Source organism: Clarias gariepinus, chromosome 14 (assembly GCF_024256425.1).
Source record: "Clarias gariepinus isolate MV-2021 ecotype Netherlands chromosome 14, CGAR_prim_01v2, whole genome shotgun sequence".
NCBI classification, from domain to species: domain Eukaryota; kingdom Metazoa; phylum Chordata; class Actinopteri; order Siluriformes; family Clariidae; genus Clarias; species Clarias gariepinus.
Window position 1 is genome coordinate 21,562,480 of NC_071113.1, and position 15,814 is coordinate 21,578,293.

General features: G+C 40.9%; 1 protein-coding gene across 2 annotated transcripts in view; it reads right to left on the reverse strand.

Moving 5' to 3' along the window:
* Positions 1–362: 362 nt before the first annotated feature.
* Positions 363–15,814, reverse strand: part of tmem94 (transmembrane protein 94) — a 28,842-nt gene continuing 13,390 nt past the window's right edge. For both annotated transcript variants that reach the window (XM_053510941.1, XM_053510940.1), the window contains 21 exons: positions 15,145–15,249; positions 14,870–15,043; positions 14,563–14,781; positions 14,139–14,451; positions 12,421–12,594; positions 12,228–12,330; positions 11,893–12,101; positions 11,601–11,782; positions 9,560–9,695; positions 9,155–9,270; positions 8,958–9,057; positions 8,006–8,114; positions 7,708–7,897; positions 6,564–6,641; positions 6,324–6,409; positions 6,109–6,190; positions 4,969–5,117; positions 4,786–4,871; positions 4,611–4,704; positions 2,850–3,035; positions 363–2,762 (listed from right to left, as the gene is read on the reverse strand). In XM_053510941.1, the coding sequence (XP_053366916.1) occupies positions 2,690–2,762; positions 2,850–3,035; positions 4,611–4,704; positions 4,786–4,871; positions 4,969–5,117; positions 6,109–6,190; positions 6,324–6,409; positions 6,564–6,641; positions 7,708–7,897; positions 8,006–8,114; positions 8,958–9,057; positions 9,155–9,270; positions 9,560–9,695; positions 11,601–11,782; positions 11,893–12,101; positions 12,228–12,330; positions 12,421–12,594; positions 14,139–14,451; positions 14,563–14,781; positions 14,870–15,043; positions 15,145–15,249 (2,964 nt within the window). In that variant the 3' untranslated portion in view covers positions 363–2,689. The remainder of the gene's footprint in view (positions 2,763–2,849; positions 3,036–4,610; positions 4,705–4,785; positions 4,872–4,968; positions 5,118–6,108; positions 6,191–6,323; positions 6,410–6,563; positions 6,642–7,707; positions 7,898–8,005; positions 8,115–8,957; positions 9,058–9,154; positions 9,271–9,559; positions 9,696–11,600; positions 11,783–11,892; positions 12,102–12,227; positions 12,331–12,420; positions 12,595–14,138; positions 14,452–14,562; positions 14,782–14,869; positions 15,044–15,144; positions 15,250–15,814) is intronic.

Below are 15,814 nucleotides of genomic sequence, written 5' to 3' on the forward strand. Positions count from 1 at the left end.
AGATACAATCAATACAATCTGCTGCCCTGTCCCAGAATGTTGTCAATAGGAAGAAGGTTTACCTTCCAACATGACAAAGCAAAACTGACCATTTGAAGGAGAAAAGGGTCAAGGTCATTGCATGGCCTATTCAGAGCACAGACTTAAACCCCATTGAAAATCTGTGGAATGACTCGAATGAGTGAACAAAAACTGTGTCTGTCTTCATTTCAGGCTGCAAAGCAACAAAAATGCGTGGGCACACGCACATACATACATACACACACACACACACACACACACACACGCACACATACACGGACAAAAAACATTATCTGAATAGTCATCGCTCTTAAATATTTGATACAAACACTATTTTTTAAATGAAGGTATTTATTAAAAGATCATAAATCAATTGGCAAAAATAAAAAATAAATCAATGACATCTTAAAAATAGAAAATGTACATTTATAAATTTTTGAACATTCACAATTTTTTTTCATAAGTAACTGGCACCAACCATTACAGGTTTTTATTGTTATTCTGTTCATTCTGTCATTATTTGTATGAATATCTGTACAGTAGAGAGACTAGGCGTGTTTCCAAAGGGATTGCTAAGGCTGATATGAATGATGGAAGCCCCAGCACCATCTACAGCGCATGCAAGAACCAACATTCTTGAAAAAATTTTAACCAATGCATGCGTGAATGTCTTTATCATGCACAAATTAAATGTACTGTACATACTCAATAACATTTTTTTCTTAAAAAAGGCAGTATTCTATAACTGTACAAAAAAGCTGTGCAATCATGCTCTATTACACAAGCTGACAACATATAACAATGTACAGGATTGATCAGTGCAATAAAAAAAAACATTTCTGATTACCCTAACATGTCGCCTTCCATCATTTCTATACCAGCACTAAAGCAGCAGTCACAAACTCGTTCAGTTAATCCCCGCTTGAAATCACAGGATCTAATGATCTAATACACAGCTTTCCAACGTTTCAAACTGCCCTGAGGTGGAAAACATAGCAGGGGGACAAACAGTGGGAATACATTCTGTGTATAAACTTAAAGATCTTAAGTTGAAAAGAGTAGAGTGAACAATAAGTCTCGATCTTCTGCACATATGATTGCTTCACAAATACAGCATTTGGGGGGGGGGGGGGGCAGCTTAAGTACAATGCACTATCCATAAAATTTACAGATGTGTATGCCATGAAATAAATAAATAAATAAATAAATCAGATGCAGGATCTATTAAGTAAAGCTTGGTTAAGACTAATAGGATGGAGTCGAGTAGAATTATAAGGAACGAGCACTTACAATATATCTATAGTAAAGGTAGCGTAATACATAGGAAAAAAAGTGTGAAGAGGTCCTACTATGCTTAGTTCAGAGAAAGAAGTAGTACAAGAAAGAATTGAAGTACACATAGGCAAATAGTGAAACAGGCAAACTGAAGCAATGTTTTAGTGGCCACACTGCGTTAAAGCCCCAGTGAGATTTTGCTCAGCCTCACATTAAACATAACCTCTGAGGAAGGAGAAATGCTGGTTGTTAAAATAAAGCATATTGATCGTCACATGTTGATCAGGAAAACCACATCTTCTGATTAAAAGATTTACATTAATACTTACAATTATTCATTTGGCAGATTTGATTACCCAGCGTTTGAGGATTCAGAACCTTGTTCAAGAAGCCCAGCAGCTGCTCTCTTGAGAGCTTTAGATTTGATCTTCCACTGAGCCACTGATGATGTACAATATTATTGAGGCCATCAGCAAGAGGTAGAACAGCCATAAACTCAATCACACCAGTGTAAGCTATGGCAAGACTTAAAATTGCCATATAAGACAACTCTCTGTGAAAATTAAATGGTTCTATTTCAGAATGTTAAATGTTAACTGATTTAATTAATATAGTGATCCATTTAATCTGAGGATCAATCAGTAAGTAAAATTTTTGCTCTTATTTTGGCTGACAATTATCAAGTGCGAGCATCTCTTTAAAAGCAGCTCCGTTCTTACAGTGTCTTTTGATCGGCACACCTTCTTTAATATTAACTCATTAGCCATGGTGTGAGTGCAAAACTATCTCTGTGGCAAGCATTTCACATGAGGTATTCGGAAGGATGTACAAAGACACTGACATTCAAATCTAGATTCCTCAGTATTTGGTGATGCATGGCAACTCACAGTAAACAAAGCCGTGTAAGAAATGTCCAAGAACTACAAAATAACACCTCACGTTCCTTCTGATTTCTGCAGCTACCTGTAACTTCTGCTTAAAAAACAATTATTCAAAGTCCTTTATTTCTTTAACCTTCCTGTCTTACATACAGTTACATTACCAGGTAAGAAGATTGTCCATCTATAATTATCCTGTAGTTTTTAAGATACCTTGCAGTAAACACACCACTTTTCTATACCACTATACGTTTCTCCTATCCAAACATGAAGGAGCATGCATACACAAACTTCACACCAAAAGAGGTAAAGAAAACTTGACATCCACATGGAGAACAAGTGATGGAGAATAGATGCCTTGTTGGTATTCTGGTGGCTTGAAGTGATGCTGGATAAGAGGTTTTGTGTTAGTGTTACACTGAGGCACTGAGAAATAAAAAAAAAGCTCCTCTTACTCCACTGCTCATCAATAAGAACAGGGATGTTACAGCAAAAAAGACTCGTGTTACAGCAGCTCAGAAAGGAGAGTTCATTCCTAGCTTCGTCTCAAACTGGAGCTTCTGCCGCTTCTGGTTACGCACACGAACCCTGAAAGCAACAAGATTGATATTACAAAATAAAAATATATGATTACGAGTAATTAGTAAAAAATAAAAATAATCGTATTGGGCCTACCTGATCTCGTGCAATTTGACAGCCTCGTTGATCAGCACCACCAGCACAGTGGACAGCGAGACAATTAGCCACACCTCCATGGGCACACGTTTTAATGAATCCAGGCCTGTCTCATCATTAGAAATATTACTTTTGTCTTGCCATAAATTATAATCTATTATTGCCTGCACCACCTGACCCAACAACCTATAAAAGAGAGGAGAAAACCAAAATAAAACAAGCATTTAAAAGATTAAAAGAGATGCACCATGATTATATAAGTCTGAATCATACAGTGAGTCACCATTCCAGGAGCAAGTTCATAAGTTGGATTCGTTCGTATGTCTGACAAAGTGAGTCTTACACACCTTTTGACCCAAATATACAATGTAAAACACAGGCACACTAAGCCTTTAAATCGCAAGGTGAATTCTGGTGATGTGGGTTCAACTGACCTCGTTTAAAGTGACCCGGGAAGAAGATAATGCTACATGTTTACTGATGCTTGAACGGATGCCTTTTTGTCTCAGAGCTGTTCTGGACTGTGAACTCTGTCTCGTTGAGGATTTTCCGAAATTAGGATTATTCTCCATCAGGACAGAGTTATAGGACAGCCATTTATCATCGTGCTTGATGAGGCCGACTCATTTCTCCCACACGATATACTGGACTTTGGACATTTTATACATTCACTTACACACTGAATATTGTATACGATACAAAATATAAATATTGGTATCTGGGGCACTGCAGTGTTTATTTCTTGTACAATACACGAGTTATTTTTGTGATTTGTTCACATCTATAAATGTTAGGAGATCCGTTCTTCGTTCCTATTTGTGGAAATTTTTAACTTGAATGTTCGTAAGTTGGGGACTTACTTTTCATTTTCCTTAGTGACATCACTATTACATAAGAAGTCTACATTTAAACATGATCATGAGAATTAGAATATTTTTTTTTTTATTTGGGCAATTTTAGGCATGAAGACGCATTGTCCCATTTGTAACACGAGAAAAGGAGAAAAAGTCATGTTCTGTGGAAAGAGGGTGGCTCAGTGCATCAGGACTGAGGTTTGGCAAAATGGAACAAAAAAGTGACAGAAGTAAAAGGTTAATAGTTTAATTTCTTATGGACGGTCTAATACGAAGGTGAATGGATATTGTGCTTCTACAATGGTGCATAGGCCATGTACAGCTTACATTCATTTATCTTTAGCCTATACTTCTTCATCCTGTTCAAGTTAGAGTAAATAAACTATGTCAAAAACATATACTGCAGGTTAGTCCAAACCCTGGGAGTAGAGGTGTCTTAGTGCGGTGATCTCATATATTGATCAGGGATCATCTTTTTCTTCAAACACATTATAGCACCTTAAAAAGGCTTGATATCATCACTGAACTTGTGCTACCAGCCTCCCATTTAAATGTGATACACTCTTTATAATAATGGCCAATAAATAGTGCAGAATTATCATCATTTACAGTACATTAATGTACTCTAGTAGTCATTCATTTAAAAAAAATAGTGGTATTAAATCTTTTTCACATCATCATGAATCATGCTGTTAATAATTCTTTTAGGTACTTCTCTACTACGTGCAAGTAGGCTGCAATTTTTTTTTATGGCAGTAAATATGGAACACACAGCTCAAGAAAGCAGTATAAAACCGCATGACTTCCTCTTAACCAGCTCTCTTCAGTCCATGTGCAGACGCATACACACGCACACCTCACCTCACTTCACCTTCACGTTCACATGCAATATAAAACAGACACTCACACAAGAGGGACAGTGAGACACCACCATGTGTTGCTGAAAGGATTCTTCCTCCATAGTGGCTGAGAGCGGTGCACATAGCTGAGAGATATAACCACTGAAAGTGATGGAGAGAGACATGACATTGCATTACTTAGTATTATACTTTTAATGAACTGTGACTGGAAGCAGGTCTTACCAGTATGCAGAGCCAGGAAGCCTGCCATGACTTTCTGGACGAGCAGCAGACTATTAGATAACTCCTGAAACCACTTTTCAGATGCGCTGCAAACAAAGATACAGAGTTTATTAACCTGTCACCTGATAATAAATGGCACTTTTCATCCGTGATCATCGACAGTGATTGGTGTTTAGTGCATACCAAGTGGTAAAGATGTGGGAACAGTTAACCCTCATGTCATTAGGAGGGTTTTCCAACACTGCCTGCAGGGACCGTCCAAATCCAAACAAGTAAACACACACTGTCAGAGCGAATTTGAGCAAAAACCAACCAAGGAAATACTGCTGGGTCTGGGGGAAAGAATAACACACACAGTGCTATTAACATCTGGTTAATATACGCTGTGACCCAAAAACACATTGGCCTTTATATGTGGAACCTGAATATGATTAATCACTCACTTATCATCTACACCGCTTAATTCTGTATGTAGGGTTGCGGGGGTTCCCTATCTCAAAAGACGAGGCGGGGTACACCCTGGATGGGGTGCCAATCTACCGGCGGGCACATACACATACATACAGTACTCCTGCTCATTTACACACTTAGGGGAATTCGGGAACGCCATTTAGGCGCCCTAATCTGCATGTCTTTGGACTGTGAGAGAAAACCGGAGAACCCGTAGGAAACCCACCAAGCATGGGGAGAACATGCAACACAGACCCGAGGTGGGAAACTTAGTAAATCTCCTTACATGTTTACTTTGCTTGATGCAGTCCCTTTTAAATATAATGTTAAATAACAGCATACATGTTCTCATAAAGCAAATTTTGAGATTAGCGTTGTACCTCGGGATACAAATTTTATCCAATCCTGGAGGCGAGTTCTTAAAGCGGTAATTTGTATTTTGAAACGCATTTTCCCACAGGAAATCATGTAAATGCAGATAATCTGTCCCAGCCTGCAAACCTTATGTAAACCTTACATAATCTTTATTTATGATTTGTCTTGGCACCGGCACCGACTGAACGTGACTCCCTTTTCTTCTTGCTGTCGTGCTTGAAGAAAAACATTTTTTGGAACCATAGTACAATGTCTTCACTAAATCTTTCACAAAATGCAAATTGCGTAAAAAAAAAAAAAAAAGCAAAAACAAAACATAAACTCACTCCACACACGACCAACTCGGTCGCTAAATGCTTTGCATGCCGAGGCAAATTTTTTGCAAGATTTTTGTTCTTAAGGCAAATATAAGGGTTTGTATGCCGAGGTACACCTGTACATAAATTCGTGATTAATAATTTTCTCTAGTGCTTCTTCTCATCATGAGACAGGACCGACCTTACGAGGGATGTCATCCAGATTTTTCCCAGTAGCGACCGTCATCACTGAGCTGTCTGGTGGCTTCCCCAGTAAGGACACGCTGGGAGGCAAATGCAAAAAATATAAAATAAATAAAAACAGTTAGCTGCTTACGCTTGCTCTATGAGCATGGTTATCAGTGCTTATGAGTACGGTAATGAGCTCTCAGTGACAAAAAGTGTTTTCTCTCTCACCTTAGCAGTGGATAACAGAAGCAGGAGAGCCACAAAATGTCTGTAATGTTTAGTGGAGGTGGAAGCTGAGTAAGACAAGCCAAGAACTGCCACAAAAAACAAACACTGCATTTATAAACCAACTCGAATACGACAGGGGATTATTTGTTCATATACTGAATTAGTGTCAAATATGAATATAAACGATGTCCATTTATTCTATAGTTCTACAGACTGTACAGGTGTGCCCAATGTGTTTACCTGAATGATGACCAGCGTAAGCTGGCACTGCAGCAGGAAGAGGAAGCACTTGCGAATGCCATACATGGTGTGTCTGGCCTACACACAGAACATGCAAACATGCACAACATTATTAATTAGTTTTCATTGATGTCATGTTTGTCATCCCGCTTCGACAAAAAAAAACAATATTCATACATCTTTGCATTTCACCAGTGGGCTGCAGTGAGCTATTAATAAAATATACGCTTACTGGCCACTTTATTAGGTACACCTTGCTAGTACTGGATTGGACCCCTTTTTGTTTTCAAAACTGTATTGATTCTTGGCACAGATTTAACAAGATGATGGAAACATGTCAATATGGACCACAATCTCTAAGGAATAACAGCTGAACATCTATGATTCCTCCATATTCCCCAAAGGTGCTCTATTGGATTGAGATCTGGTGACAGTGGAGGCCATTTGTCAAGTTCAAGAAGCAAGTGACATGGCGTGCAATCCTGTGATCCTAACGGGATGGACATAGTAACAAGCAGCAATACTAAGGTAGAATGTGGAAATAAAACAACGATCAACTGGTCCCATGGAGCCCAAACTGTGCCAAGAACATCTTATCCACACCATTAGACCATCTCCAACCTGAATCACTGATACGAGGCAGGATGGAGCTATGCGCTTTGGGTGAAACGGATAGCAGGGATTGATCTGCATCATACTGTGTGAGACTGGAAGTTCTACATGCCTAAATGCACCGAGTTGCGATTGTCTGATTAGATATTTTTGTTAACAGAAGGAAAGTTGCTGTTGGAAGGCAACTAAGGACCAGATTACTGCAGAAGAATGTTATGTAAAAAATAAAAACACCTACACACCAGCAGGATGTGCATCACAAAGCTGATTTCTTCATGGGGTATTTAAGGCAAATATATATTTGACATTAACATGTGATCCTTAATGGCATGAAAGATTCATTATACATTTTTTTTTATTCTATACATTAATTTTAAAGGTCCAATAAACAGCCATTAATATTTCTGAAGTGATTCCGCGTGTGTAAAAGACACCCTCCACGTGCAGAATGCTCGGAGGGTCTTAAATATCAAATGCATCAGTAACTCGATGCTGCTAAGCTGCAGCACTTGTCTACATGAGAGCGCCTCACCTGCTCTATAAGCTTGACCAGACTGAAGCTTTCGCCCTGGTGTAAGGAGACCGAGCAGCTCAGGCTGTTGAGACGAGCGCTAAGCCGCAGCGGGGTCAGTTCCTCCGTCTCCTCGTTCACACCACCACCGGACGCATAGCCAAACGTCTCCCACGAGCATCGAGATGGGTACAGCGGGTCCAGAGAGATGCTGCAACCAAACACGCACAGCGATACACAAGATACGACCCACCATGTTTCACATTATTCCAACAGACTGTACAATTCAAACTATACAAAAGAAAAGATGCCGACTCACCTGAGGTCACTCTGTATGAACAGGCAGCTGTTCCGGAAGTTAGCCGCGCTCCCTAAACAGCAGGTCACCTCTCGGTTCTCCTGCATGACCTTCATCATCTCACACATGGCTGCAGTGCACATGGACACACAGTACAGATAATGTTGTAGCACAATTATCTAAAAAATGATCCTGTCTTTATGGACTCAATATTAGGTTACAAAGATATTTTAAATCACACCAATAACGTAAATCTAAAGTAAAGTAAGTAACGTAAAGCTTCTAAGTAAATTGAAATCTATAAAACAGTAAAGTGGGCGTGTCTGTACATTAAAGATATTTTGTGAAATTTCTTTTTGGAAGGGGGGGCATGAGATGAGTAATAGAACACATCTAGATGGTTTTAGAAATTTTTGTCTGTCTGTCTGTTTGTTTGTGCAGGCATCACATAAAAACTACTGAACTAATTATAATGGGATTTTTACAGCCGTATTTGGCCAAACTTGAGCTAACATACAGGCTTTGTTTCATCGCAATCACCCCATTGGAAGAGAAGATCTGCTACTTTGAAATTTACATAGAAACATCTTTATATCATTAAAAAAAAAGGAAAAAAAAAAATCTGACCTTTGAAAAGGAAATCATTATTTTATCTCAAAATTCAACAGATGGTGATGTTCATTTTTCTAAACACGCTAAGAAGTGTGCATTTAAAATCTACTTAATAAACGCAATCTCACACCTTCATTCCGCGCACACAAAGTTCATTAACACCAGATGGTGCTCTACGTTTTTTTTAGAAACGTGCTTATGAGTCACAGGCACATCTAGTACTATAAACACTTTTAGTACATATAGTACCTACCGATAATAAAAAAGGTAAATTCTCTAGACTGAATCTGGTTATCTCTAGAAAGGAAAATACCACAGAGCTTTCTATAAGCAGTACAGTAATGCTATGAGAGAGACTCACTTTCAGGCGTGCAGTCAGTGAAAAGGGGCACGAGCAGTGGCACGTTGTCGATATTCTTCAGGTGAGGGCGGACCTGATGGATGCCACGAGGCAGCTTGGCCTACAGAAGAAAAAGCAAAACAAGAGGGAAGTTTTATCCTCAGAGTTAGATAAATTAAAGCACTAAAAGCGCTCGGTGTGGGAAAGAACCACCGTACTCGGTTGCCGTCAGCGAGGAAACTGGGCACGTCGCTCTCTGTAGCCTGGAAGCTGGCAAGATCTGACTGGCCTTCCTCCTCAGCAAGTAACGGGCCCTCGGCATCATCCCGGGAATCTGTGCAGACGGACGATAAATCAAAATTTGCAACCCAGTTAATGGATACACTGAAGATTCTCATCTGCATTTAAATTGAATCAGATAAACATCCACTATGGCTTGTATTAAAGGCGTCCTGTTATGCAGAATTCACTTTTTATTTATTTTTTTGACGTCAGATGGGTCACCAGTGTGCATATATAAACAAAACACTTTTTCTTTCTTAAACAAGCCAATTAAATTTTTCTCCCAAATGTGACCTCATATAAGAAGACACCAGGGCGTGACTCTACACTAGCTCATTTACCTGGCAGTAGATCGTCATGTAGAGAGCCTGCCTGGCTAGGGCTAGAGGGAGCTCCATCACCATGGCCATCTCCATTAGGGGTCAGAGAGATGTGACAGTTCCAGCCTGTTTCCAAACCCATCTTCTCTGCAAACACCTAGGGATAGACGTGGGCAAGCACAAATACATGCACAGAGTGTGTGCATACACACTTTCCATTAATTTTTATATAAAAAGGTAACAATTATATATTATAGTAATTCAGTTTAGTTTTGTACAGCATGAATTAGTTAGTATTTTCTATTACTGTATTCTTTTTCTATCAAAGATAGTCCCGGACTTACGAATAAGTTCCGCTTCCAGAGCACGTTTGCAAGTTGAATTTGTTCTTAAGTCTGATAAAGTGAGTCTTATATGCCTTTGACAGAATATACAATGTAAAACATACCAATCCACTTGACTAAATCTCTGTCCACCAAAAATTAATCTCATACATGTCAATTGTAACAGTGTTGTCTCTGCGCCTTTAAATCGCGAGGGAAATCCCAGACAACATTTTGTCTCAGAGCTGTTTGGTTGATGATTTTCCTAAATTAGGATTATTTACCATCAGGACAGCCTTACAGGACAGCTATTTTTTATTACCTTTCTCCCGGACTGATTCATTGAAACCGGTGAAGCCGACTCATTTATCCTGCACCCCCACACGCGCATACATACAATTTACCAGACTTTGGACATCGTATACACTCACTTACACACATGAAAAAATATTGTATATATTGGAAATATTGGTATCTGGTGCACTTCAGTGTCTATTTTTTGTACAGTACACATAAGCTACTTTTTTCCTTTTCGTATTTGTTCGCATCCACGAACGTTCATAGAACCGGTTTGTTCGTATCTGCGGAAATTCGTAATTCAGATGTTCGTAAATCGGGGACTACCTGTATTCAATCTTTTATTTGAGATTGCATGTAAGATCAAGTTTTAGTTATTTTCTATTTGCTAGCTCACCCCAAGCCAGATAAAGGGGAGAATATAACTTTCGCGCTGCATGTCCTGGGCTAAACTCAACAGGAGGTCAGTTATTTTGGGTCGTTCACAAAAACACACCCAATGGGTTTTGATATACTCTTCCTAGGGATTTTATACGATCATCACCAAACTGGGCCGTGTTCTAAAGACATAAAGAATGCAAAATTGTAGAGGGATTTTTAATATATCTAACGGGTACTAAAATAATTAATAACTTTGTGTGGCATTATAATGAGCGACATTATATTCACTACACGACATTATATTATAGACACGTTCAGTGACATCACATTGAGTAACATCATAGTGTGATGCTTTTTTCCAGCATCTGCGGCCTATTGAACACATGTACACATTACAAATGTTAACACACACACACACACACACACACACCTCTTTCACTCACTCACACACACACACACACATTACAAATGTTAACACTTTCACAATCACACAGATACACACACATACACATGTACACACATGCACACAAATACACATATACATACACACACATTACAAATGTTAACACTTTCACAATCACACAGATACACACACATACACATGTACACACATGCACACAAATACACATATACATACACACACATTACAAATGTTAACACTTTCAAACTCAACACACATTCGCACTTGTCAATATTTACAGCCTAAACGGACATCAGCCCTATATACAGTAGTGTCTGAAATGTGCAAGTGCGGCGGCGATGGCTTTTTGTAGGTCTTAACATGCTCTAATAACACACAGGTTGTGCGGTGGAACCGGGCAGGCGATGGCACAGGGTACTTGGGCCCATCATCATTGCTTGCAACTATATTTAGGAGTTAAACTCAAGAGCCAGTAATCTTAGCTTTAGTTACGTATATAAACTCTGGTCCAATATGCATAAAAATCAACTAGTATGCTTATATGCTAATTATAATTACATTATGCTTAAACCAAACCATGCATGCTATTAGTCTAAAGACTTAGACGTTGCACATTGTTAGTTCTCCTGCTTGACAGTACCTTGCTGCGCAGCTCGTCCTCCCTGGAGAAGTAAACAAATCGGATGCAGGCTCCCACCAGGTTCTCGATGAGCCGCACCGTGTCCAAGCGGGCCTGGAACTGGGACGACACCATACCCATGAAAATCTGCCCGCTCAGGGCCTGAACACAGTCCTCCTTCTCCACGCCCTCTCCTATACCCTCTGGAACACACAGGCGTACATTTCTATAGTTGACGAAGGTAAGGTTGCAACCCTACATGCACAAGCACAAAGAAAGTCAGGAGGGTGAGACACCATCAAGTCTCTCTCACCATCTGAGCTCCAGCTGTTGCGGCGGCCGCTATGTTTAATGGGTGTGGTGCTGGGCAGCTCCACTCCAGAGAAGAGTGTCGGGCCAGGCGCGAGCTCCACACACTTCCCATTTAGCTGGTTTGACAGCGCAACCTGCATGGGCTTATATGCGAATGCAGAACAGTAACCCGACAGACATGCACGCTGGTAGAAATCCAGGACCTTTTTCCTGCAGAGAACGTAAAAAAATACTTGCAAATAAGGATGAGATCAATTCAAATTTTAATGAGCACAGATATCAGCTACACGAGTGCTACAGGTGCGTGTGTGTATGTGTGTGTGCGTGCATCTTGACCTGTCAGAGCCAGAGAGCGGGTAGATGTCTGCGCCGTCCCAGAAGTCGGTGCAGGCCTCTAGGATGAGGTCAGCCGAGCCGTGGGAGAGCATCTGCACATTGTCTAAGAAGAAGCCAGAAAGATCAGTGACATGAACAGAGGAATAACAGAAAACAGGCAACAACAAAAAAAAAGAGCAGAAAGCGTTCTCACTGGTCGTGCTGTCTCGCACCAGCAGGCTGATCAGATGGCTAATAGGTGGCTGGCGTTTGGTGATATGGTGAACACGGCGCGTGCACGGCTCGATGGCCTTCTCTCCATTAGGCCACTGGTACAACGCCAAATGATTCTCTTGGTGAAAGAGCTCTCGTGCTCCGGGAGTGAAACCTACACAAGATCAGAAGCGGATAATCATATTGAGACAAACAGAAGTGATCTTTATAATTTAAATAAGGCTCCATCCAGATGTGGAACTGATTATGATTAAATAATAGAGGGAGATGGGTTCACATACAGCACTGACCAAAAGTATGAGCACATCATGTGCCTTGTATTATAGTTTATTAAGAGTTTATTAATGAATTAACCAAAAAACTAGTGAAAAACTGGTTATGTGACGATGATATTCAGTTCTGGAGCCACGACTTGGGACAGCTGTTGGACAGCGGTGAAGGCGACAGGATCAGGTCTTCTGTACATAACGTTCAGGACGCAATCCAGCAGCACCAACTGAGCAAGTGACACCAGAGCACCACAGGCGTCTTTTTAGTCTCAATACTTTTGGCCACTGCAGTATATATACGTTTTAACATACATGGATTAAAATTCATGAGAATACATGCTGTGCTGGTATTTGTTGCTTTAACCTGTAACAGTACAGTAATTCTTAGAGGTGTATTCGACTCATCTTCTCAAACTGTTTGACCTTCTAAGGTTCGAGTACGTATGATGAATTAAGATACATAAATGCATCTTGAGGCTGTAAAGCTGAAATAAATATGATGCAGAAGATGATGCATGTTGATTTTTTTTCTTCTTCAAAATATGCATGCACTTGCACATGACTTGCACATGCAAATTTCTGTGAAGTGCATAAAATCATGTGATGCCATCGTTCAACCTGCTGTGCTATGGGAATAAAAAGTCTGATTAAAAAGTGTACATTTTTTCACTTCATGTCTCTATACTATACAGTATATCTGCTTGGGCCTTTGATAAGGGCCTCTATCATCTGATAAATACAGTATACTGACATTCTATATGCCTCAAATATTACAATAAGTAATCAATGATGTGTTAAACAGTTTCCAAATCAGCATCAATGCATACTTGTTGAACAACATTTCAAATGCTCCAAAATATACAAATTAATTAAAAACAAAACAAAAACCTGATTTTGCAGAAAGTTTTCACTTTTTTTTAAATAATGCAATACCGCCACCTACTGGACCATGTGTGGCACAAAAGATTACGGCTTTGAATGGGACATCCATTCATCCATCCATCATCTAGTTACCTCTGTAGTCCAACTAGAGGCCAGTGGTGATTACCATTACCTATTTATTCCCATTTTTACGACCATGGTAAGACCTCCGGTCAACATTCACACGCGCGTTCACAAACTAGGGGCAATTTGAGAACGCCAATTAGCCTAAACCTAAAGGAAACCCACGAAGTACAAAGAGAACATGCAAAAACATGCACACGGACCCCGAGGCGGGAATCGAACCCGGACCCTGGAGGTGCACAGCGACAGGTCCGACCCTCTATTTATTATTTGCGTATAAAAAAAATCTTCTATTTTATTAACAGATTTATTTTAAGAGGATTTTTCATGTTATACAAATTGTTTAAATCATCATTAAAAACAATTATACGTTTACTGAGAAAGCTAAAGATAAGTCGAATCCGTCTTGGGAACGTGTTCTCACCTATGAGGCGCGAGAGCTCGCAGAGGCCCCAGGGAACCTGCACGGGAAGCACAGCACCGTGACTCTCCTGCAGCGCCAGGTTGGACAGGTGGTCTGAGAAGCGGCAGAGCTGCTGAGTGACCGGAGCGTTGCACAGGTTCAGCATGATGTTCAGTCCCAGCGGCTTCAGGGAGGACAGGTGGCCGTGCCAGCCCGAGTCGTCAAACTGAATACTGACGGGGTTCTGCTGGTCCTGAGACAAGCTCAGCACCTCCAGATGGTAATCACACACAAAGTCCTCCGCCTCACACAGATCATCACCCACAGCACAGAGCTGCTGATGCACACAGACACACACACACCAAAAAAAAATCCATCGTATCAGCTGCATGTTTTAATGAAAACCGCCATCACTTTAAGCTTCGTACTTCTGTGATAGAGTTACCTGAGCGCTCGACTCCTCTCCGCCCTCAGTGTCGTGACTGAAGCTGACGTTGGAGCCTGACGGGTGTTTGGAGCGCGTGGTCTGAGGACCTCGGCGTGTGCGGTGCACGTCACAGGGTCGTGCCGTATCGTGCGACACCTCACCGGACTCCTGCTCGTTAAGTAGATGAAAGGGAGGTTCGGTGGCATGGACGCTGAGGAGAGCCTCACCTTCCTGAGCCTGCGGAGACGGCGGATCACAAGCCGGAAAATGAGAACAACGCAAAGAACCAGCAGATAACAAAAATCTCACCGCACTAGCCGATTACCTCATCTTTGTCGTCCTCTCCCTCCGTACGACACAAAGAGTTAACAGAGAGGTCGTCTCGGAGGTCTTCCTGACTGTCGTGGGGGGGCTCGACACGCCCGCTGAAAAACAGGACCGTCTCCGGACTAGGGTTAGGCCAGGACAGTACACCCTGCTTATCCACGCAGCATAGTACCTGTAAAGACAGCCCCCGTCCAGACGGGTCACGCTTTCCGTTAGTGATGTTCCCTGATTAGAAATTCTCTTTAAGTGGGTGTGAGAGTAGCGGACACTCACTGTGACTGAACCCAGGATGCGCAGCAGGCTTGAGGTATAACACAGCGCCTGAGACTCGCCTTTCAGAACACCGACGAAGTGTCTCCACACGCACCGCAGCATCTCCTACACACACACACACACAGTTCTGGATTGATTAGGAACATCTAAAACTGGAGCTTTCTATCCAATAGCCCCATTTGCTTTCTTCCAAATTCAGTCCCCCTTCCATTATTTAAGGAGCTGCAGGGCAGACATCAGCAAGTCTCGAGATTTAGAGGTCACTCAGGACAAAGCTGATGCAGAAGGACCGATCAGGCTTGTGCGAGCCACCCAACACTACACTATTTACACTGACTCAGATTTAGAGGTGGAACTATATAGGTTTTTTTTTTTTTTTGTAGAGAAACCAACACACTGTCTGCTGAAGCTGAAATGAGCAAAAAAAGAAGCAAAAAAAAAAAAAGTCATTAATGGAAAACAACAGAAAAGTCATCCTGGCAAAACCCTGGTCCGTGTTTGTATTTGTGTGTAAGTGTGTTTATGTGGTTGTTTGTGTACAGTGCACTAAATTCCAAATGATGAGCAAGCAATGTTTCCCTTCATTCAATTTCCATTAAGGTTACAGTCAGGTTTCAGTGCATGCACGGTTTGTTTAAAGGAAGGGAAGCACTAAATATTAAAGGTTGCC